The following is a 22,675-nucleotide window of genomic DNA, read 5'->3' as shown; positions in this document are numbered from 1 at the left end:
TGAAAAAAAATGCCCTAATACAAATATTAATGCTTATACTCAAACCAGATGTTAGATCTCAATATATCTCAAAAGAAGCTATTATTTCAAGTTGCCTAAACACAGTGTGGTTGCAAAATGGAGTTTTTTTTTCCCAAGAAGGTTAAGTTTTAGTCATTCTATACAAGTCATTACATTTACAGCAATAACTTGCCTTTCTTCATACAAATGTACTACAATGATAATTGTATAATTATTCAATTCAACCTTCCTATAAATTTCAGTTTATCCCCAAAAAAGAGAATAAGCTAGACATCTTCAATCATTCCTCCACCATTCCATCTATCAACAATTCTTCCATGCCCTTTCTAAGCCTCTCGGCAGCAACAGCAGTTTCAGCCTCCGGCAAACCACCAAATGATATCCGAAGGTGTCCAGGGCATCCACAGGCGCTCCCTGGAATCAAGATCAACTTATGTCGACGAGCAAGCCAACGGATAATCTTAAAGTCGTCTTGGAACTCGTCGGGAAGCTTTACCCATAGATAGATAGCACCTTCTCCCCCTTTCACAGCGTTCTTGCCTAGAATGGAAAGTGCATCCTTTATAAGCTCCCGGTTCTTGACTAAGTCCTTAACTTGCTCTTTTACCCAATCTGTTCCTACCTCCATAGAATGAAAGGCTAAGTACTGAGAGATTATGGATGCGCAAATCGGAATATTGTCTTGCACCTTCAGGAGCTGATCTAAGAACCCGTCTACTCCAGCAGGGTATGCTATCTGCATGATTGAGAGCTTTCATCTATTGTTCGACAAATAAAAAAGGAGATTATTTGGATTATTGGGTGTGGATGAAACGCGTGAAAAAACAAGTTGTTGCTTACATATCCAACACGCCATCCCATCATCCCGTAAGCTTTTGAGAAGGAAAAAAGGTTGACGATGTGATCTCCTTCTACACACGAGTGCTTCCGGCCATCATACATGAAATATCTGCATGGGATTATTTTAAGAAATAGTATCGACAATTATAGAACAACAATATTCCATCACCCCAACGCCATCAGATAGCTCCCACCTAGGCAGGGTTTGGATGGTCAGATGTAAGCAACGTTAAACTTGTTTTGTTAACAAAAAAGGTTTTTCTATTTGATCTTTGATAGCACACAACATTTGTAACTTTACATAAAAAAGTAGTGAACGTGATTTTTCTGAGGCATATTATACAGGATTTCAAAGACGGGAAAGCACTGAACATTTTAGTTGGGCATATCACCCTGATTGCCTGATTTAGTAACATGTTACAGCAAATAGCAAAGCTAGGCAAGTAGATTCAAAAGACATTTTGATGCATTCTTGATGGCCACTAATGATTAAAGCACTAAACATTTTACAATTGTTGAGCATAATGAAAGTAGTTCAATAACTGCTAAAAAAAAAGAAAACATAACCAACTTACTCATAGGTATTATCTACAATGAGCCAAGAGCCAGCACCTTTACAAAGATCGGAAATTCTCTAAACGAAAAAGAAGCAGAAACAATCATCAGGACAAAATGAAGTGCTCAAACAAACCAAATCATTCCACTTGAATATCTGTCACGTAGATAAACTAGCATATACTCCGTCTGTCGCATATTTTAGCCAAGTTGAGATAGCATCAAGAGACAGACGGAGTAACTGCTGAAGGAAAAGAATAAAAAAAATTGTGATAGTTAGAGGGGTCATAGAGAGAGAAAAGAGGACCTTGAGGAGAGGTTCGGGTATGTAGGTCCCAGATGGATTACCCGGATTAACAACTGTGACCACCTTCGGTGGAGGGTTTGTCTTGAGAGTATTCTCAAGCCAGTCTGACAAACATAAAAATCAGGCGTCAACTATGATCTCAACTAAAACACTGGGAAACTACTGTTGAGAAACATAACGACTGGAAAAAAAATCTTATATGGTTAAAACCTCCTGTAATGAGAATTACAAACATGATAACAATACCTTAGAATGAATAAATTTGAGAACTTGTATGTTCGCAAGTTAAAACGATGTTTTAGGGATATGTAACCGGCCAAGACCCGCAACCAAAACTGGATAGTAAAAACACATTAATGGGCAATTCGAGTCTGCCCCATAACTCCCAAAAGGATTATTCCTTATTATTCAATATTCAATTGCCCTCTTATTATTACAAAGCTGGCTCTTTATATAGCCTAAGCCCAACAAACAATAAAAATAACAGCTATCCTAACTACCAAAATAGAAAGACTTAACTAATAGTAAAATGTCAATAATGCCCTTGGTCCCTTTGACCCAATTCATAACAGAATTTCGAAGATAATTTCATGTTTAGAATGGAAATGATAGATAAACATGAACAAAGCTACAAGTCCAGATGGAATAAGGTCCAATCACAATAAAGCAAAAACAAGAGCGCCACTGACAAGTCAGAAATCAGACTTAAGCTGCACTTACATGGTACGATAGTTAACTTGCAAAACCGTTAACTGTAAATACAAATATGTAATGATGACATTGAAGTATTTGACCTGAATAACTCCAGTACCCACCAACAAGAAAACTTTTTGTATCAAAACTCCAGCAGTACATAATAAAGACACTAATGGAGTGCCAGTAAAGTCTATAAGTATAGGATGAGCTACAGTACTAGACAACTATAAGCATTTCACTGACAATTCATAGATGATAATCGTTCTAACCTGCATTTGGATACAGCGTCTCTGGATCACCAGGACCAACTAGTATGTTACTAACACCAGTCATTTGGAAAGACATGTATGCATTGAAGTAATATGGTGCAAACATAACCACAGAATCCCCAGCATCGCATAGAGCAAGAACAAGATTCACGAATCCCTGGAATTGAAGAAATGAGGGAAGTCATTAAAAAGCTACAAACATATGCTCGGATATCAATTCAGTGACCTTAACTTCCTGACAAGTGACATGTAAAGTTTCTTAAAAGAAACATGTCACTAAAAAAGAGTCGCCAATAGCCAACTTGAACCTAAATCTAGGTCAGCTCAACTAGTCAAACTTTAATGGTGTTAATCGCAAGTAGTTCTTGAGATTGTTTTTTTCTTCATACATCATCTATTATCTGTCTTGCATTTTGCAATCAGATAATGGAAGACAAATATCAAAATCCTCAAAAAAAATTATGATTGTTCAAAATTGACTTTAAGCCAGCCCAGCAGAATTAGGGGGGGAAAAACAATCATAACTCAGAAAAAATCCAACACTGCGAAATCTGGATGTGTCTAACTTGCTAGTCTAACTTAAGTGATTGATTTTGACAAAAATTGGCGAATGGAAGTGATAGGTGAAACTCAGAAGGAAATATACAATCAAACAAAATTGTGCACTTATTTGTGAGCTTTACAAATCACATATGTTACTCAATATAAAGTACAGAACCAGTTCAACTAACCTGATTTGCACCAGCTGTAACCATGATCTTTGATTTGGTCAACTTGTTCTCTGTTCGTAACTGCAAACAAGAGCATCCCAGAACAGTTTATGTTAAACTCTATAGACAATATGTACAAGAAACAGAATTCCAAATTCCAAAGTTAAGACCTGAATTCTTTATACTGCATATTAATAAAAGGTGAGGATGCAACTAAATCACATAATGAAGACTCATAGAAAATGGGTCACAAAAAAATGCAATAACACAACAGCTTAACAATTACGAACATACGGACAGCAGTCGTTCAAAATCCAGAAAGGGCCCAAAAGGGGGTGAAATTTAAGCATCAAGTTATCAGAAAAAACACACTGCTAAGTGCTAACAGACTGAAAATTATGTAGTTTGGAAGTACCAAATTTTTTTGAAGTTTTTTTAATCCGAAAAGGATATTAGCAAGAAACTAAAAAGCCTAACTTCTTTTCTGTATTTCCCTGTCAGGCAAGGAGGTTATATGTAGATGGTGCTTGACCAAGCACAACACATCTAGGGGTTTGAACATTAATGTCAGGGGAGAGGAAATCAAGGCCCACCTAAATCAAAAGACCTTAACTCCCTGAAAGCATACGTAACAGCAACTAAACCGAGTTTACTAGTGTTGTAATGTGACTTGAGTCAAACTTGTTTGGAATCTTGGTTATGGGGTGATTTCCCATGAAATTGAGAATAGACATTAATTGAACTATGCAATTCTAGATAAATACTTGAAACTATTCTTTATGGTCAAGCTTTTTGTGTATTGGTGATTGAGCTTTGCAATTTAACCAAGCATGGTTTACTTCCCCAAAGCACTCTTGAAGAGCTATTGTCAAAGCTTGGGAATGAAGAAAAGATGCTTGATTTTTCTTGGAGCATTTGGCATTTGGAAAAACATTGGACTCTGAAGCATGTGACGCACCACTTTGCCTTTCCTCTATTGCTCTTATTTCCCTATATATATGGGCACTGGAGTGGATGTAAAAGTAAGCCAAGGAAAGCCAAGCCAAGCTAAAGGCTTTAGCAGCTATTCATATCTTTAGTCTCTTCCTTGCTTATTCCAAGTCCCACTACTTATCTTCCTCACACATTATCTCAATTGATGTAATTCCTTCATTGTATTTGTCTGAGCTTTAAGCTCCATTATCTTTTAAAACCAAAATACAAAACACTAGCCTAGGAAGTAGGAAGAGAATGTAGCCAAGTTGGTGAACCTTATTAGATTTCATGCTATTGTTTGACATTTAATTTCTAGCTAATTTCATTTTATTACTTGCAATATTTGTCATGTTCATTAGTACACCTTCAAACTACAATATTCGACCGTTATTAGGCTTAAGCTCCTAGCTTCAGCTACTTATATATTCATAACTACAAAGCAAAATCATATCCTAAAAATGTAAAGCTAACATATCAGTAGATACTAACTCAAATTAAGCACCATCAAAGTGCCTATACATCAATGAGAACAACGCTAAAGCCTTGATCCCAACAATATAAGTAAAAGCTTCATTTTCCAAATATAAAATTTTTACCTTCTGCATCAGGGCATCTCTTAACTCAGGGATACCTTCATCAGCACCATACCGACTGATTTTAGGGTCAAACACAAGATCCTTTACTTTGGTCAATGCTTGCTTTGGTGGTTGCCAATACACCACGCCCTACACAAAAAGTTAGATGTGAGGGCGGTCAGCACAGGAGCCTTCTACAGAAGCAAAACTACAAAACAAATAAAAAGAGCAAGTGTAACTCTCTCCAGAACCTACACACGAGCATCCAGGAATGAAATTTATTGCACTAAGCTAAAAATATCATGATTTATGTTGCAAAATTAACAAGAAACTTGGGAATTACTTCGGAACTAAAAACAATAAGCTGCAGCCAGAAGGGCAATCATAGATATACACTATAAAAATGACAAGCACTAGAATTCAAAAACCTTTCATGCGATGACACATTTCGTACTTGATTTCGATGGATAGAAACCAAGTTCATCCAGCGACAACATCTTGATTGCAAGAAGTCCAAGAACATTTTACATGGGTTACCAAGCTCATGAGTAATCTCAGGAGTTAGGTCTCAATCTGAAGAGTTAAAGAACACTTTTACTTTTACTACTCAGACCTCTACATACTGTATATGTGTAACCTTTTCCATTATGATTTGCTCTGCTAGAGATGCTTAACAATTTTAAGTCTATGTATCTCAAAACGATATAAACCAACAAACACTTAACCACTAAAGAGGCCGCAGCCATCTACATGTTGACATGAGTTCAATGAATGCAACCCAAGAAAGCAGCAAAGTCTTTCCTATTTTAACACCAGCTTTCAGCTATCTTAAATAACTCTTCAATTCTTTGAGAGGGAAACCACATTCCCATCATACTAAAGACAGATAAAGTCTTTCGTGATAGTTGTAAAATTTCCACAACTCCTCATCAATAAGAAAATAGCACAATGCCACAATCTAACAAGAGAACCCTTTTATAATTGTAGTGTATGAATTCTATAATTTATAATCCTTCAACAACTTAAATACTAGCATATAAGAAATCCAACCATATCTCAATACTATTTTAAAGAGGGCAACAGTCTGGACATCCTTAAGAACGTATTAACAGTTGTAGTTGGAGAAATTAGTCCACTACCATATACACAAAAAATTGTGGACCAAAGAATATTAAATTAAAAAGAAGGGAGCATAATTGATTCCAAGAAACTCCAAGTCAAAGGTAAGGGACAAATTTGGACAAAGTTTGCAACAAGAATAGGTCATTGCATAGAAGAAAATGTGGGAACAACCAACCCCGTTAAGTTATTGCACTAGCTAGATATTATGATCAATATTGCAAACTGACGGGGAAACTTATAATCAGTTTGGAACAATAAATGATTGAGATAGAAGGTATCTGAAAACAATTGAGCAATACAAGAAAAGGTATAACAAGTGTTCATCATTTCAAAGTAGGTAGTCTAGTTTGGGTATGTCTTCGAAAGAAAAGCTTTCACGCCAAGTGCAAGCACGGGTTAATACCTCTAGATACACGTCCATTTTGAATTTGTTGTGCCAAGCACCAAATCTCACAATGGTCAAGCCAAGGCTCGAGGTGATGATGATAACTTGAGCAAGGAAGCAGCAGCACAAATGAAGCAGCAGGTCACTGATCAGTGCTCGTCAAGTCGAGCAACCTGGAACCAGTCGAGCAAGGGTGTCGAGCTGTGATCCAGAAGCAAGACAGTAGAAGCACTCGACTGGTCGAGCAAGCATCAGGGGCCAAAATCTGCGGGTTTCTGTTTTTGTGCCGGTTTGTTTGGGGTTTAAGCCCACTTGTGTTTAGGGCTTCTAATATGTGCTAGGCTATATAAGAGAGGCTTACAAAATTACAAGAAGTAAGTGGTAAGGCTAATACACATTAGAAAGACTAGGGTTTGAGAACCAAGAGAGTTCCTTCTTCTATGTATTAGATTGTTGGTGATCTCCATTGTTGAATGGAATCACTATCTTGAGAGCTTGTTCTCAAGTGTGTTTGGTTTGTCATTAGTGATTGTTGAATATATTAATGAAAGGAATCATCTTTTGAGGGAAGGTATCATTAGATACCTTATAAACACATTGTGTTGATTGTAGTTGTGTCTCTTGTTTATTACTCTGTTTTTCTACTCATTTCTACTCATAGTTCTACCATTATTGGGCCCGAGTTCTTCTCTTTCAGAATTCTAGGGAAGTGTGGAGGAAGTGTGGAGATCATGCTTACTAAGTAGACTTGCACGATGCAAGGACTAGGCCCCTTCCTGTCCTTCCCTTCCAATTCATCCAAACATAGTGTATAATTCCCCAATTAATCTAAAAAATTATTGAGTCTAGAGTTACAGAGAAGATCCTTCTATTAGATACAAACATAATTAATCTTTTAGGATTTCCCAAAACAATATAAACCAATGTACTCTTAGACAGTGTTTGGATTGAGAAAATAGAGGTAAAGGAAGGAGAGAGATTTGAAAGGATGGAGAAACCCTTGTTTGGATAACAAAAAGGGGAGAACGTGGACAAATTTGTTAAGAATACAATCTTTCTGAAATGATTTGGAGGGAAAACACTCTCATTTTCCTACGTTCTCCTACCCTTCTCTTCTAAACAAACAAGAAGCTCTCCCACCTCACCCCTCCCCTTCTTTTCCCTTCCGCCCCTTCCCCTCCCTTCCCTTCCCTTCCCTTCCCTTCCTCCCTTTCCCTACCTCCTCACCAAGAAATAGTATTCCAAAACAAAGCAAGCATCACTGATACAAAGTCAAATTCAATGCACAGACTTTGACAAACTTCACTACAGAAATAATTTATTGTTTAGGAATACATATGGGAAACAACCAACCCACTTAAAAACTATAGCCCCAAATAATAGAATCAGGATAAATTTATCCATCATTTGAATGATCACAAGCTAAATCCTTAAAATAGGACAAATTTCTAAACAATTCTATCAATTTGAATCAATCAATAATCAATCCCCACAAAAATTACAGGAAGTGAAGAACCAAACACAAACCTGAGCCAAAGACACAGCATCTTTGGTAGACCTGTACAATTCTTGTATCTGCAAATCATCAAACAGTAGAAATTTGAGTCAAAATCATGATAATACACCAAAATTATCCCTTTTTCAGATAAAATAACACATACTCATTTCGAAATTTGCAATTTTTGAGAAAATAAAAGTAAATAAAATTAAATAAAAATTAAATCTTCTCGATTTCTTACCTGAACCATAACTGGTGATTCAGTCTCCAAAGCCCTTCTTGCAAGTTTCCCAAAAGAACCCATTATTGTGCCCTCTTTTAGTTTCTCTTTCTCCAATGTATTGTCAACAAAACTCCCAAAATCCCAAGTTCCAAGACTTCAGTTTTCAATGTAGGAAGTATACCTTAAAAATTGGAAACCTTACCAAATACCAACCCACAAAACAGTTTTCAACCAGACAATTTGGACCGAAATGAATTACTACTTCTTAATTAATTTAATTTCTGGTAAAGTGTGAATAAACCAATATAAGAAATTTGTCTTATATTTCTCATGTTTTTTTCTTTTTGTATTGTACTGCCAATAAAATAAGCTAATTCTAATTTAGCAAACGATTCTTTGCATCAACATTTCATTTCTTTATTTTTTGTGGAATTGTATGTATACTCTCCCCTTTCATCTGTTTTCTTAATTTACGGATTTTGTATCAAACCTCGAATATGATTTGATTTTCCATTGATGAAAATATATTTAAGTAAGATTTCAATACATTTAACTTATTTTTTAGAATTTTTTAAAAATCATAATTAAAATTATTTAACTTTTTAGTTTGCATTATAATTTGCGCAAAAAATAAATGAAAAAACAAAAAAACAAAGGAAATATTATTATTACTGTAGTCTTCTTAAGAAATCGTCTCTTTGAAAGACGGCTCTCAAAGTTAGCCCAATTTATAAAAACACTTATTACGCCCAAACTCAGCTCACTACGAAAAGTTCTGTTACACACTCATTTCACATAAACACCTACTATAATTTTAAGTAGGAATTTTGAACTAATTTTAGTAGACATTTAAACTATTGTTAATAGGTATTTTTGCATACTAAAATATGCATTTTGAATAGTTGATAATGGCATTTTAAACTAGTTATAGTAAGCATTTTTGCATACTGAAATATACATATCAAAACCTACGGTACATAATATAAACTCTGATATCAAATAACCTAAACACCTACAGGGGCTACAGCACATGATAAAACTTCTATAGCACATAACATAAATACCTATAACAAATAATCTAAACATCTACAACACATAACAAAAATACGTACAACACATAATAAAAACACATAGAGCAAATAACCTTAACATCTACGGCATATAACCTAAACCCTTGAGTAAATAACCTAAACACCTACCGCACATAACATATACTCCCTCCGTCCCATTGAATTTGCATTATTTTTCATTTTGGTCCGTCCCACTTAATTTACATCGTTTTTATTTTTTGACAAGAGCCCACCACTTTTTTTTAATCTCATCCATTCATTTTAACTCTCTTTTAATTTCATCAACACAATTCATTCTCTCTTTTTATTTATTATCACTTTATTAAAACTTACCCACTTCCTCTGCAATTTAAAGAAGATGGTTGAGTATTTAACAACTTCAACATGTTAAAACACCTACTTGACATATTGTGAACCCCTACTTGACGTATTTTCAATGTCTACTTGAGGTATCTAAACCCTACTGAGTAAATATGTTGTTACGCTATATTTTCCGTTTTTATATTTAAAAAATTTAATAGGCATCCCAATTAAAATCGTCTTTTAACAGACTGTGTCTCACAACATTTATGGTATTTTTACTATTATACTCTAATCCTAAGACTATAATTGAGAAAATGCAAAAAGCTTATTCACTTTTCCTAAAAAGAAAAAGCAAACAGAGAGGTTGCTTTTCTATCAAAAAAATAAAAAGGCGTCGGTTGTTTCTAATAATTTCAGTTTTCAAATTATCAAAAACAAGTATAAAATTTTATATGAGCTGGACCACTCCATCACCCAAACTTGTCAAAATGATCGGCTGGATATCTTTTGAGTCAAATCATTTCATATTCAGATTAACCCAATGGGTCAACTAAATTTAAAATAAAAATTGTCATTAAATTTTTTCCACAAGAAATATATTCTTATGTTTTAAAAGATTATATTTTCTTATAGAAATATTAATATATTGATTTTAAGGATTTGTCAAAGAAATATTAATTCACATTATAATTAGCCCGACGGAAATATAATTATATTTTAAAAGATTATATTTTCTTATAGAAATATTAATATATTGATTACAACCCTTCTTGTATGAGACCGTCTCACCATGACACAAGGCCATACAAAAGGTCCATTATGCTAAAAGTTTATATTATTGGGTTATTTAATTCAAATATGGAGTACGTCTCACGGTGAGACCGTCTCATACAAAAATTTTTGTATTAACTATAATTGAAAAGTCAAAGTCAACTTTAAAGTTAATACGGCATATAAATTTTTGCAGTATTTTTTATACATTTTAATTTATTAAACTTAATACCTCAACAATATCAAACATGAAAACATTTTAATTTATTAAACTTAATACCTCAACAATATCAAACATGAAAACTTGGCAAAAATATGTATGAAGTGACTTTCATTATTGTTTCATAATTATGCTCGATGTTTTTGGTAATTTCCCTATAAAAATATGGACTTTTGTTTAGCATCCGCCTTTCCACACATAGTTGAAATCCATCTGCAATTTTCGCATTTAATAATTCAGCATTAGTCCCACATGATTTATAAGTAAAATTCTAGTGTAGTAAATCATACTCCCTCCGAACCAATTTAAATGTCTCATTTGTTTGGGCACGGTTATTAAGGATGGTGTGGGTCCATTAAAGAGGGTAAATAATAAAGGGTAAGTAATGGAGGGTAAGTAGTGAAGTTAGTTGGGTAAGTAAAGTATATAGGGGTATATTCGTAATTACGTGTGTGAACTAAGGATATTTAGGTAAAAAAAGATAAACAAAAATAGAAATAGGACAACTAAAAAGAATTTGCCAAATAAAAAATAGGACAACAAAATTAGTTCGGAGTAACTATAATTGTCAAATAATTTTAACCTGTTTTGAGTTAGGAGAAATGTTGCACGATTCTTTAGCAATTTTTTCACGTGATTCTCGTTAATTATCAAAGGAACAATTTTGTTATTACTACTCCATAATTTTCATCAAGACTCAATTTACTATTTTAAAATAAAATCTAAAGTTGTGAGGAAAATGTAAAACAAATATAACCTCGAGATATAATATTTAAATGAATATTTCTTCAAATATCATTATTTTTACCATATTAGACATTTTTTTTCATCTTCATGTTTTTTTTTTCTTTTTTTTAATTGTTCAGCATCTCCAATACATAGATTCGAAATATCTATGTGTGTGGTTAATATTTGAAAGTTCACAAACCAAAGTGTTGTATTTTCCATAAATTTTTTAAAAAGATAAGAATGTTAAATAACAATAGTTTTAGTGTAGTTAAGTATATTAAAGAATAGAAAATATGTTAGCAGAAATTTATTTAAAGATATTAATTATACAAACTTACATTTTTACGATATGAAGAAATTTAGCAGAATTTTTTCACGCTCCACTAAGTTGTTGAAAATATATTGAAGGATTGAAATATTATATGTTCGAATGATGAAAATGATTGATGAATATGAGGTATAGATAAGACCTTTTTATAATAATAGTAATGAAAATATATAATTAAAGCTAAAAATCAGCATTGAAAACTCTAAAGTAAATGACAACTGAACAAATAAAGTTGTTGAAATAAAAGCCGTTTCACATAGAAGTAGAAGTAAAAAATAAAACAGAATTAACACTCTAGAGTTAATGATATAATAATTAAGTAAATAAGAAGATAACATTTAATTAAATTGAAGAACATAATTAAAGGAGACACGTGGGAAATAATAATTTTAAATACAAACATTATTATCATAATTAATTTAATTGAACTATCCAACTCGATTTAATGATGTTGAAATCACTATAAGTTATGAATATTTATTATAGTGGGGACAAAATTAAAGGATTGACTAAACAAAACAAAAATGAATCAATTTGATAGGAAATTCAAGATAAGGAAAAAATGAATATAAGCCATATGCCACCAAAATACATACATAAATCCAAACAGAAAAATCAGCTAACCTTTGGAAATTTCTTCTTAGCTTTTTGTAAAAGCTCAGCCTCAGAATTCGCGCTAATACTCGCGGCAACACTTGTAGAAAGAGAGAAGTTAAGAGAAAAGGGAGAGAGAAACTCGAAGAAAAAAGAGAATACGAAAATGGCGAATACTTTGAATATTTTATGCCAAGCTGTGACGCCATGTCCAAATTCCACTTCAATTTGTTCGTCCAATATTAAATTTTCTCTCTCCTCTAAATTGTCAAACAACTTTCCTCTTTCGCCGTCTTCCATTTCATCTTCTGGTAATTTTCGGTTACATTTTACTTTGAATTTGTTTCTGCGTTGTTAGTTTTATTGATTATTGATTGTGTTTAGTTTCTGATTTCGTTTATTAGTGATTTGAAATTTTAGTTTGTTTGCAGTTGAAATTAATCGAATGTTTGATGTTTTTAAATGGAAGGAAAATGTGGACGTTTTATGATATCAGAATTTCATTTTTTTTCTGGTTTTTAGTCGAGATTTTGGTTCATATTTAGAAATTTGAAGTACATGGAGTAATTTTTGTTAATTTGGGAAGATCATAGATAATATATGATTAACTACCACTAGAATATTTCCTAGTTCAATGCTTTAATTTTAATTTGAACAATAAACTTTAGGGTGGTTATGCATGGTATATTGAGCATTATTTGTAGCACTAGACAGCACTCATCAATGAAAAAAGAAAAAATATGCTTTCTAATGTTGAGTATCTATACCCTGCTATACCCTGTTATACCCTGATATACCCTATCGTTACGTTTTAATTAAGCATAGCTTGTAGAAGATAGGATTTATATGCTTTCTGATGTTGAGTTTTTTTTTTTATTATTTTTTTTTAATTTCAACTTCTTCTAATTTTTCCTTTCGTGCATGTAATCAAGTAGCTCATAGTTATAGGCTTGCTCTATGGGCCGCTCCTTATGTGTGTAATGTGGTGTGGCTTGATGATGGTCTGCTGTGAATCTCTGACATTATAATTTTGTATTGGGTTGATTAATAAAGCTTAGCCCACCTTTAAAATAAAAAATTGATGAATAAGGTTTGATATAAGCTTATTTGGAATGAATGTATGTTTAGTCATTGGATACATTATACGAATCATAGTGAAAAATTACGGTTTGAAATGGATTTTGCATTTAATACAGAAAGTTTCGTCTAGGTAAGCTAAAGAAATCTTCACAACACGATCATGATTCTGTGATGTGAACTTGTCATTGATGCATTATGGTACATAACTACATATGCTAATTTTCTTATGAATTATGATAGTAAAAGCGATATCCAGATATATGCTTTAGTGAGATTAAATCTGATATATTGTAATTGTATTGTCATAAGTGGTATGACAATGTGGAGGAAAATGCTAGTAACATAATTGGTTTTAGTGATGAGTCGACGGAGGAATATGATGATGTGGCTGATTTTTATATATTTGTGGCAGTTTTGATGTCTTGTATTAAAATGAAAGCTTATACTTGTATTTTCTTATGATGTTACATTAATATTAATAAGTGTGAGGATGATTGAGGTAAAAATAACCAAGTACAAACTTTAGGTTTTTATGATTGTGCTTGAGGCCTTCCTTGGAGGGTTTAAGGTCTGACTACCAAGTTGTTCTGTCTAGGAAGTAGAAAGTTTGGGGGTATGAGAAAGAAGATAGAAGATAAACCTTCATTAAGTTAGCACTTTGCTAGGTTAACAATTTTATCTTGAAGTTAAGTGTGAAGGTTTATAAGATGTTAATAGCAACCACCCTTTTTTTGTCCTATTTAGCATAAGTAATTTGTATAAAACTGATTTGAAGTGAATGGAGAATAAATTGAAAACTGAGGAGAAAATTAGGGAGAATGGGCTACACTATTTCTTTTCTTAGGAAGCTAATACGTGCTAATGGGATCAATTTACTATAATTGCAATTTGTATCATTAGTCAAATATAAGTTTCTCCCAAGCATATTGCATAATATCGTTCGCATCACCGTCTCACTATCGTATTATAAAGGTTTTTGAGCTTCACTATTAAAATATATAGGTCAAGACAACCATATTGCATAATCCGTTTCTTGACCGTGATCGAAAATATATATTTGCACTATGCTACAAAGGTGTAATAATTAAAAAAATTGATAGTGAATTCTTAGGGATTCACAGATTCAACGTCATTCCTCCACCAACATCCCAATAGAACTAAGTTTGGAGGGATTTGGGTATTAGTCTGTTGCAATGATTTTCAACGAAATTCGAACTTAAACTACATAAGCATGTGAAGGAAGTTCCTTTTTCTTGAAATAGGGGAGCCAGGGGGCTGGATTAAATTGTGGTTACTGTTTACAGAGTGCAAGTATGGACAATTGTTTATGATGACAATAGCCGTGCACCAGTTTTTGTTGGGATGGTTTATCCTACATCGATGAATTAAAGATGATGTGCACACTTTATTAGTTATTGGAGCCCTTTTTCTCTCCTAGCCTTATGGTTTTGGGTTGGTATCATCTTGGCTTATGGTATGTATACCTCGTGTTTCCCTGGTTCTATGCTGGCATTGACAATAAGTTTAGCTTAATTTAACAATTTTCATAGAATTGAGTGCATGATGTTAGTATCAAAACACTAGCTATGAGATTGCTGAAGTTGTTTTTTATGTCCATTTTTCTCTCCTTTGTGTTGGGAATAAAGTATTTTTGATGGAGAATATTTTTTTGGGAAAATATTCTTTGTTCGGTTGCTTGCTAGGGAAGTTAGATAATGGTTGGCACCAATTTTTACTTAAACTAGATAGATTCCCGTGTAAAACACGAATGCTATAAATATTTACTAATATGAATAATGATATTGTTTTATAAAATTGATTCATTTACAACATACACTTAATTATTAAATCTTTGTATTTGTTATGATATTATCATTATCAAAGTGAATAAATAATTTATTATACATCAATATTAAAACATATACTCATAGTAATTATTGATAATATAGACAAATAAACTTTAAAAGTCTTTAACCAAGATAGATAGAGGGAGACTTTAGTTGAAAAAAATAGTCAAATTAGTCTGTTTATTCATTATGTGATAATAATTTATTATTTAAGTTAAAATAAAAATTTACATGTATATATTTTTTTTTGGTTTCTATAAGTAAATATAGTATTTCAATAGATCATCACATATAGTTATGGTCCATCAACAATATTACACCTTTAAGGAGTTAATTGTTTCTTTAAGGAGTTAATTGTTTTCTTAAATATCAAGTAAATATCAAAAGGTCCCCTGTCAATGATAGAAAAAAGGCGGGAAAATTTATAATGACAGTGTGACACGTATCTCAAATCGTTTCTTCATTATTATATTTTATTGATTATTGATTGATTATTAATGATTGATTGATTATTGATAATTATTGATTGATTGATTATTGATTATTGATTGATTGATGATTATTAATTATTGATTAATTTTTGATAATGAAGATACCTGTACAGCTGTACTGTTTAAACAATCCACTGTGAAACTACTGACTTTTTTGATTAGTTGTTCTAGAAGGGTGCAGATTTTCATTGCTGGAAGAGTGTTTTACTAGCCATAGAAACATGTCTAGCAACGGAAGAAGACAAAACCATGTCCAATATGCTCTTCCACCTTCATCTGTGGAAGTTGCCTCAGTAAAAGACCTATTCGATTTCATATGTTCAGGTCCCCTTGTAAATAAATTAGGTCTGACTGCAGAGAAGATTGCAGAGTCTATTGATAAATGGTTACTGTGTGCATCTCAACTTTGTAGAATATTCCAACTCAATGAACTCAAACTAAGTGATGCTCAGAAAGTTAGGCTATATCATTACTATATACCTGTTTTCTTATGGTGTGAAGATCAAATCTCTCAACATGCATCCAAATTCAAAGATGGAGAGGATGTCCCTCCTGTAGTGGTAAAAAATATTTAATCCCTCCTGTTCTTGATTTTTCAGTTTTGTGAATTGGATTGTAAAAGTTTTTGATACACCGCGCTTTTTGTGTTTAATTTAAATTATGATAAGCTTGTTAAATCTAAATCATGGGCAAATCCTTGATTGATAAGTTTACGTAAGGGCTTAAATGAGACAAGATTAAGGGGAAAGAGATCATTGCTCACTGAATTGGGCATGCCAGAATTTTCTTGTTTTTACACCTTTTTACCCCCAAAAGTTAAAATAATGTCCTATAGGTTGAGGATTTAGATGGAATCTAAATAATAGTCAGCTAGACACATGGACTTCAGCTTTTGACTAGAAACTCAAAGAAGAAAAGTGAAATACAGAATTCTGAATTTGTTTTCTAGACCCTGTAATCTGTATTGTACTTTATAATGTTATAGTGCATTTTGCTTTTATTTTACTTTGGCAATTGGTAGACTTTTGGAGTTGGATAATATTATTATTTGGAACTTTGTTGTATTTTATCCTTTGCTTTGATGTACACATGCAATTTTATAATCTTCATGGAAGAGCGTTGCCTTTGAAACATTTGCTGTTTCAATGGTCTGAAATAAAGCCATTTTGTGCAGATAGGATTTAGTGCACCGCAAGGTTGTGGAAAAACGACACTTGTATATGCATTGAACTACCTTTTCGAAATTACTGGCAGGTAGACATTGATAATTTAATGGAACACATTTACTCTATTATGAACTTATGAGTAATTGATGTAATGAGCATGTTTGTTGGACTGATAACATAAAAATCTTCTAGGAAATCTGCTACAATATCCATTGATGATTTCTATTTGACAGCTGAAGGGCAGGTATTTACTCTAATGGCTTCAAAGTGAGCTTCTGATATCAATATTTGTGGTCTATATCAGCGTTATCTTTTCTTGACAGAATATAGTGGTAATTGTAGGCTAAACTTAGAGAAGAGAACTCGGGGAATAGGCTTTTAGAGGTATGAACTTGTTGGTTTTTCATGGTTTCTTTAACGGACATATGAAATGCTTGTGCACTGAGGAAGTCAAATGACTAATTTCAGTTCCGAGGCAATGCTGGTAGCCATGATTTATCACTTTCTGTTGAAACAATTGAGGCCTTGAGCAAACTAACTAAAGAAGGTACCACTTCACATATAATATCCTTGTTATTTCAGGTGCAAGGTCAAGTGCTAGAACACGTTCCACCTTTTGATGTCACATTGCACATGCACATGTCCGTCTTTTTTATCTTGCAATTTGCAACTACACCACAATCTGTAGCTGTTGTTCGTTTTCTGTATTTTCCTTTATGGCATTGCTTTCTTCATTTTGAGATTTCAAAATCATATATAGAAGCTTTTTATTTCAGGTATGAAGATGAAGGTACCACGATATGATAAAGTAAGTATTACACGCTTTGAAGTTACCTCAATTTGTCCATTTTGTTTGATTTCTGAAGTTGATCAGTCTGTGTGCAGTCTGCTTTTAATGGGAGAGGAGATAGGGCAGATCCTTCAATGTGGACAGAGGTTGAAGGACCATTAACAGTGAGGAGTTCTATGTGGTCTTTGATCTTCATACACATGTGCTCAAATGTCAATAAAATGTTCCTTTATTTCTCTGCATAAATCTGTGCTCTCTAAATCATTTTCAGTTGTAGTTATACTGCATCTCCCTAGTGGAGTTGGCCACGTTTTAGAGGTAGGTTTCATCCAGATGGATTCCGCCACGGACCCCAATTGTGGCGGAATCCATACTTAGTGGTGATATTAAATATTTCCTTTTATTTTAAGGGATGTGCAAGTAGATCTTTTTAGTTGGTCATAGACACTCGAGAACAACTAATGCTAAACGATGATCAACAATCTGTGCTTAGTCTCTGTTGTTCCCCCATACACCTGAAGCATGCATTTTGAATGAGAGTGTTGAAATTCTTAACTTATTATTCCTGAAGAGTTCCAACATAGATTAATAGATCAGTTTTGAAGCTGTGATTCCAAAGAGGATCAGTTAATGTTTCAAACAATCGCCAACATAAATGGTCCGAACAATCGCCATCATCTTTGGTGTATTCAACTCTCGTTACTCATCTGATTATGTTTATGCCCTCGACCTTGATCATAACTTCTATGAGCGAGATGCATAGGGTATGATGATGATGATCCAAAGAACAGATTTGCAACTGATTTCATCTATACCCTGTCATACCCTATTGTTACTTTTTAGATACTCCAGCGTATGGAGTCTTCGTTTAGTTATGCTACTTGCGCAGCTATAAAATTATTACTACTCTTTTAACATCACTGCCTTTTGAGGAAAGTGAGTCAAATTGGCACAAGACATTGTTTCTGTGTGACTGTTGACTACAAAGAACTGAAAGCAAGAGTACCATGCTCCACTTCGCATGTTCTGGGATGTGGTTTGTTTCAAGTGTTAGAAATATTCTCACACTGGCATACTGTCATCTGATGGTTAACAACTTATTTGATCCATTTGTCTCTAAGGTGCCAAATGTGTCGTCTGTGTTGTCAATAGATAAGGTGTTAAAATTGAGGGTTGAAATGGTCAAGAGATCTTTTCAAACATTTTGATGAGGCTTTCAGTGGCTCTTACGAAAAAATAACATGCAGATGAAGAATTTTGGTGGCAGCGGAGGCTGTCTTAAGAAAACTTAGCTGTTTTTAAATATATAGGACTTGTTTAGTAGGAGCAAGGTGTGCCCTCCTTCATAGGGAATTGTGTAACTCCAGGATGTAATGTAAGAAAATCTAAGTGAGGGGCCTCTTATAGATCCTTATTTCTGTCCAGTTATACCAGTTACACCATGTATCATTGGTATTTTTCATCTAAAGTCCTTCAGAAGTTATGTACTGATTCCAATTTCCAAGTATTGAGGGGGTTGGCGTACGGGGATATCAAACAGGATTCATTTTGGTGGTTGTATTTTCAAAGGCATGTTTGCAAGGGTTTTTATGTGTCACCACCTTTTGATAAAAGCAAATGCTGTATACAAATATGACCTCAATTTCTGTCAGTAATCGATAAACTTTCATGGGGTCTATGCTTCAGCTGTGTTGTCACATGCCAGTATGGAGAGGCATCCTTCTATATAAACAAAGAGATATCATGCATTTCTTGAGGGAGCTTTGGACGACATTAGACTCACAATCCTATATAATTTAAGCTCATATCGCATAAATTCATTGAACACTGTAAACCTTTTTCTTCTTTGTAATTTATGTGCATTTATTTTTACTAATTTGTGTTGCTGCCCTTTGTAGGTTATCCTGTTTGAAGGCTGGATGTTGGGTTTCAAACCCCTTCCAGATGAAGTTGTTAAAGCTGTTGATCCACAGGTTAGCTCTCTGGCAATATATTAACACAGTGTCTACCATCACATCCTAATTCATTGTTTATCGTGTTAATTCCTGTTCATACAGCTTGAAATAGTAAATAATAATCTACGAGCTTATTACGATGCATGGGACAAGTATATAGACGCATGGGTGGTAATCAAGATCACAGATCCAAGTTGTGTCTATCAGTGGAGACTTCAGGTCTATCCATCTTCTTGTTCTCTGATTCCTGTCGTGTTTTCCTTTTTATGCAAGTAGACTAAGAAATAAGTTTTTTGTGCATTTACAGGCAGAGCAGGCCATGAGGGCAGATGGAAAATCAGGGATGACGGATGAGGAGGTGGGTTTGAATTCATCTTTCAGTACTTTTTCTGTTATCGTTCTTTTTTCTCTATATTGTTGGAGAATTTTGCAAAATATGTCCTTTTAGATTATTAGACTGATAGTAATAAGTTCACGGGGGTGCACTCTGCAGGTTTTCGACTTTGTTTCTCGTTACTTGCCTGCCTACAAAGCATACCTACCTACACTGTACAAGGAAGGACCGAGTGGATGCAATCCAAAACGTACACTCGTCGTTGAAATAGATGAGGGGAGAAACCCTATTCTCTTGGTTTAATGATAGGTTGTACGACTGTATGTAATCCAAGGTTGGTTGATTCTTGATTCATTGTTTCGTCTCATTTTACTATCTTGTACTACTGTACATTAATAATTCATATGAAATGCACACTTTTTTCCCAACTCTAGATAATTCTTTGGGAGACAAGCTCGGCAAATTAATCTTCAAGTTCTGCTATGCAATGTGGACAATTGAAGGGAAATTAATGACACTTTAAAGCACATTAAAATCAGAAAAGAAAATAGTTCCATTTATTTATTTGTAACAATTATACATTTACAGCTCATTTTTTTTTCATTTCCTTTTTCTTTTTCTGTTTGCACACTGTCAGAACATGAAATGTAAAATATGATCAGAAAAGTAGAAATTATTCATTCTTTTTATCATGAGAGTCACAACAGCAGCAGAAAATCTCCAGACAGCCCTCGCACGCTTCGTAACAGCAGAAGCAGCAGCACAGAGTGAATAAGCTGCATTAGAATGAAGTAAACTTAAACAGGTATGAGACCAAAAATTTTAAAAAAACAAAGCAAATAGTGGGTTATGTAAATGTCCAAAAGATAATTTATATGTTATAGATCAAATGGAAAAACTCATCTCATACCTTATAATGACTTTAAATTCATCGCACTAATTCACCAAATTTCATAAAATAGTAGTTTCTCGATTAAAAGTGTTTTCAAACAAAAGGCTTTTTACAAATTAAAATTTGAAAAGAAGTTCAAAAAAACTTCATAAAATTGATTTTGTGTCCTAAAAATTTAGCTACAAACAAGTGGATAAACAAATAATAAAATAAGATTTTAATGTTTTATAATTTTCTTTATATCTCTTTATTTAGTCGATACATTAATATATTTATATTATCCACATATTTTTCATTCACACTGATCAACCAAAATTAATTATATTTTAAAAAACTCAATGTAACAAAGTTAGAGTGGGACATGAGTACATGATACAACTTGAAAAAGGCAAAGAAAGAAAAAAGTGGCAAACCAAGCATAGATCCATCCTTTCTCATGGTGGCGCTTCTTGATGTGATCAGAGTAACTATCCATTGATGAAGTTGACCTTTGGATAACAAATATTTTTCCCAAAAAATGGATAAATAGCTATTTTTATGAGAATTTTAATATATGTTTTGCCAAAAAGGTAAAGAGAACTTGGTTTGCCAATGTTCATATATATAGTGCTTTAATGTTTTCCAAGACATATTCAATAAATTTTAAACTATTTGGTATATCCCATGTTAGTGCATTTCAATAATATTTTTGATATCTTCTTTCAATTGAATATGTAGTAAAATATAGTCCCATCTCTTTCTACTCATCTGTACACAGCTTTCTCTTAGCCGGGAGATTCTACTACCAAGTCTAAGTCAAGTCCATGAAATTTTAGAGTAATTAGCTATATTGGAAAGTGGCTCTTGGCTTTTTTAGTTTGCTTGTTTGATCAGTTAAAAATGTTGACTAGTTTTTTGGCTTTTAAGTTAGCTAAAAAACCAAGTGTTTATAGAGATGTTTGGTAAATTTAAGTATTTACTATCGGCTGTTTATTAGAGAAAAGTAGACCAACAAGCCAAAAGCCTACAAAAAAAGCAAAAAAGCTGACCGGAGTAGCTTTTTATTTTGATTTAAAAGTTAACTTTTTCAGCTGATTTAAAAGCCATTTACCAAACACTTATTTTGGCGGTTTGACTAACTAATAAGTCAAAAGCCAAAAGCCAACCAAAAAACCAATGTAAAAGTCTAAGTACCAAAGGACCCCTGTATACTCTTTCTGTCAATTCCATAGCTTATATAGTTAACACATGTATATAACAAGTTCATACAATTAAGAATATATTAATATTATATTTTAGAAGTTTGTAATACTTTGTTGGAGGATAAAATAAGTCGTTAAAGTTGATTAGTTTTTCTAAAAGAATTACAGTTTCTGAGGGATGATTGAGAAGGTATTACTTTATATAAATACTAACTAGTTGTTCCAAGTAGTTTAATATGAAGTTACATGTGATGTGTCCCCTATTTTTACTTTCTAAAACATTACTCATTACTTTCAAAATCATCATAAACAAACTTTTAAGTACAACTTAAAGAGTACATCACATAGAGCGTTAGTTGTAAACACGCATAATTTGAATAATAGTATAAGGCGAGCTGAAATTATTGTCCTCTTGACTATTATTTTTTATGTGCTATATATCGCACAATTGAATATAAAATAGAATTTTTAATAAAATGATTTAGGCTATGACTTAGGTTGGTTCAAGCCATGATTCCATTGATTATAAAGGAGTTGCTCGGACTTAATCAAAGGGTCTTAATGTTGAGTTATATTTATATAGCAACATTGGTATTTGGTAGAGACTGCAATTTAAATGAGCATAATTGTTAAGCTTATTAAGAGATTCTCTTATTAAAATTATAATAATTTTTCATTATTATTTTCATCAATTATTACCGACAAATTCGCCAAAAATATAATTCTTTAGTATCAAAACAAAATCTAT

The 22,675-nt window shown here is 33.1% G+C and overlaps 2 protein-coding genes across 6 annotated transcripts; one reads left to right on the top strand and one right to left on the bottom strand.

Annotated features, from left to right (window-relative positions):
- Positions 1-64: 64 nt before the first annotated feature.
- LOC130821590 (aromatic aminotransferase ISS1) lies at positions 65-8,653 on the bottom strand. 2 transcript variants are annotated; one of them, XM_057687379.1, is made up of 9 exons: positions 8,195-8,653; positions 7,983-8,030; positions 4,970-5,098; positions 3,420-3,479; positions 2,689-2,845; positions 1,724-1,827; positions 1,437-1,495; positions 862-970; positions 65-757 (listed from the first exon to the last, which is right to left on the bottom strand). In XM_057687379.1, exons 1-9 carry the CDS (start codon positions 8,255-8,257, stop codon positions 302-304), a joined length of 1,185 nt encoding a protein of 394 aa, XP_057543362.1. In that variant the 5' UTR covers positions 8,258-8,653; the 3' UTR covers positions 65-301. The 2 variants fall into 2 exon arrangements, with proteins under 2 accessions (XP_057543362.1, XP_057543368.1); XM_057687385.1 differs by having other exon boundaries at positions 4,970-5,156; positions 8,195-8,598.
- A 3,511-nt stretch (positions 8,654-12,164) lies between these two features.
- LOC130818421 (D-glycerate 3-kinase, chloroplastic) lies at positions 12,165-20,932 on the top strand. 4 transcript variants are annotated; one of them, XM_057684602.1, is made up of 13 exons: positions 12,165-12,502; positions 15,781-16,169; positions 16,784-16,863; positions 16,968-17,019; positions 17,118-17,159; positions 17,244-17,322; positions 17,552-17,583; positions 17,661-17,729; positions 19,464-19,538; positions 19,623-19,739; positions 19,828-19,878; positions 20,014-20,188; positions 20,289-20,932. In XM_057684602.1, the coding sequence occupies exons 1-12, from the start codon at positions 12,175-12,177 to the stop codon at positions 20,155-20,157; spliced, it is 1,458 nt and encodes a 485-aa protein (XP_057540585.1). In that variant the 5' UTR covers positions 12,165-12,174; the 3' UTR covers positions 20,158-20,188; positions 20,289-20,932. The 4 variants fall into 4 exon arrangements, with proteins under 4 accessions (XP_057540585.1, XP_057540580.1, XP_057540576.1 ...); XM_057684597.1 differs by having other exon boundaries at positions 15,772-16,169; XM_057684593.1 differs by having other exon boundaries at positions 15,772-16,169; positions 17,661-17,777.
- The last annotated feature ends 1,743 nt before the right edge of the window (positions 20,933-22,675 follow it).

The sequence above is a fragment of the Amaranthus tricolor genome, chromosome 1 (genome assembly GCF_026212465.1).
Source record: "Amaranthus tricolor cultivar Red isolate AtriRed21 chromosome 1, ASM2621246v1, whole genome shotgun sequence".
In the NCBI taxonomy this organism is placed as follows: Eukaryota; Viridiplantae; Streptophyta; class Magnoliopsida; order Caryophyllales; family Amaranthaceae; genus Amaranthus; species Amaranthus tricolor.
This window is presented reverse-complemented; position numbering and strand designations above follow the sequence as displayed.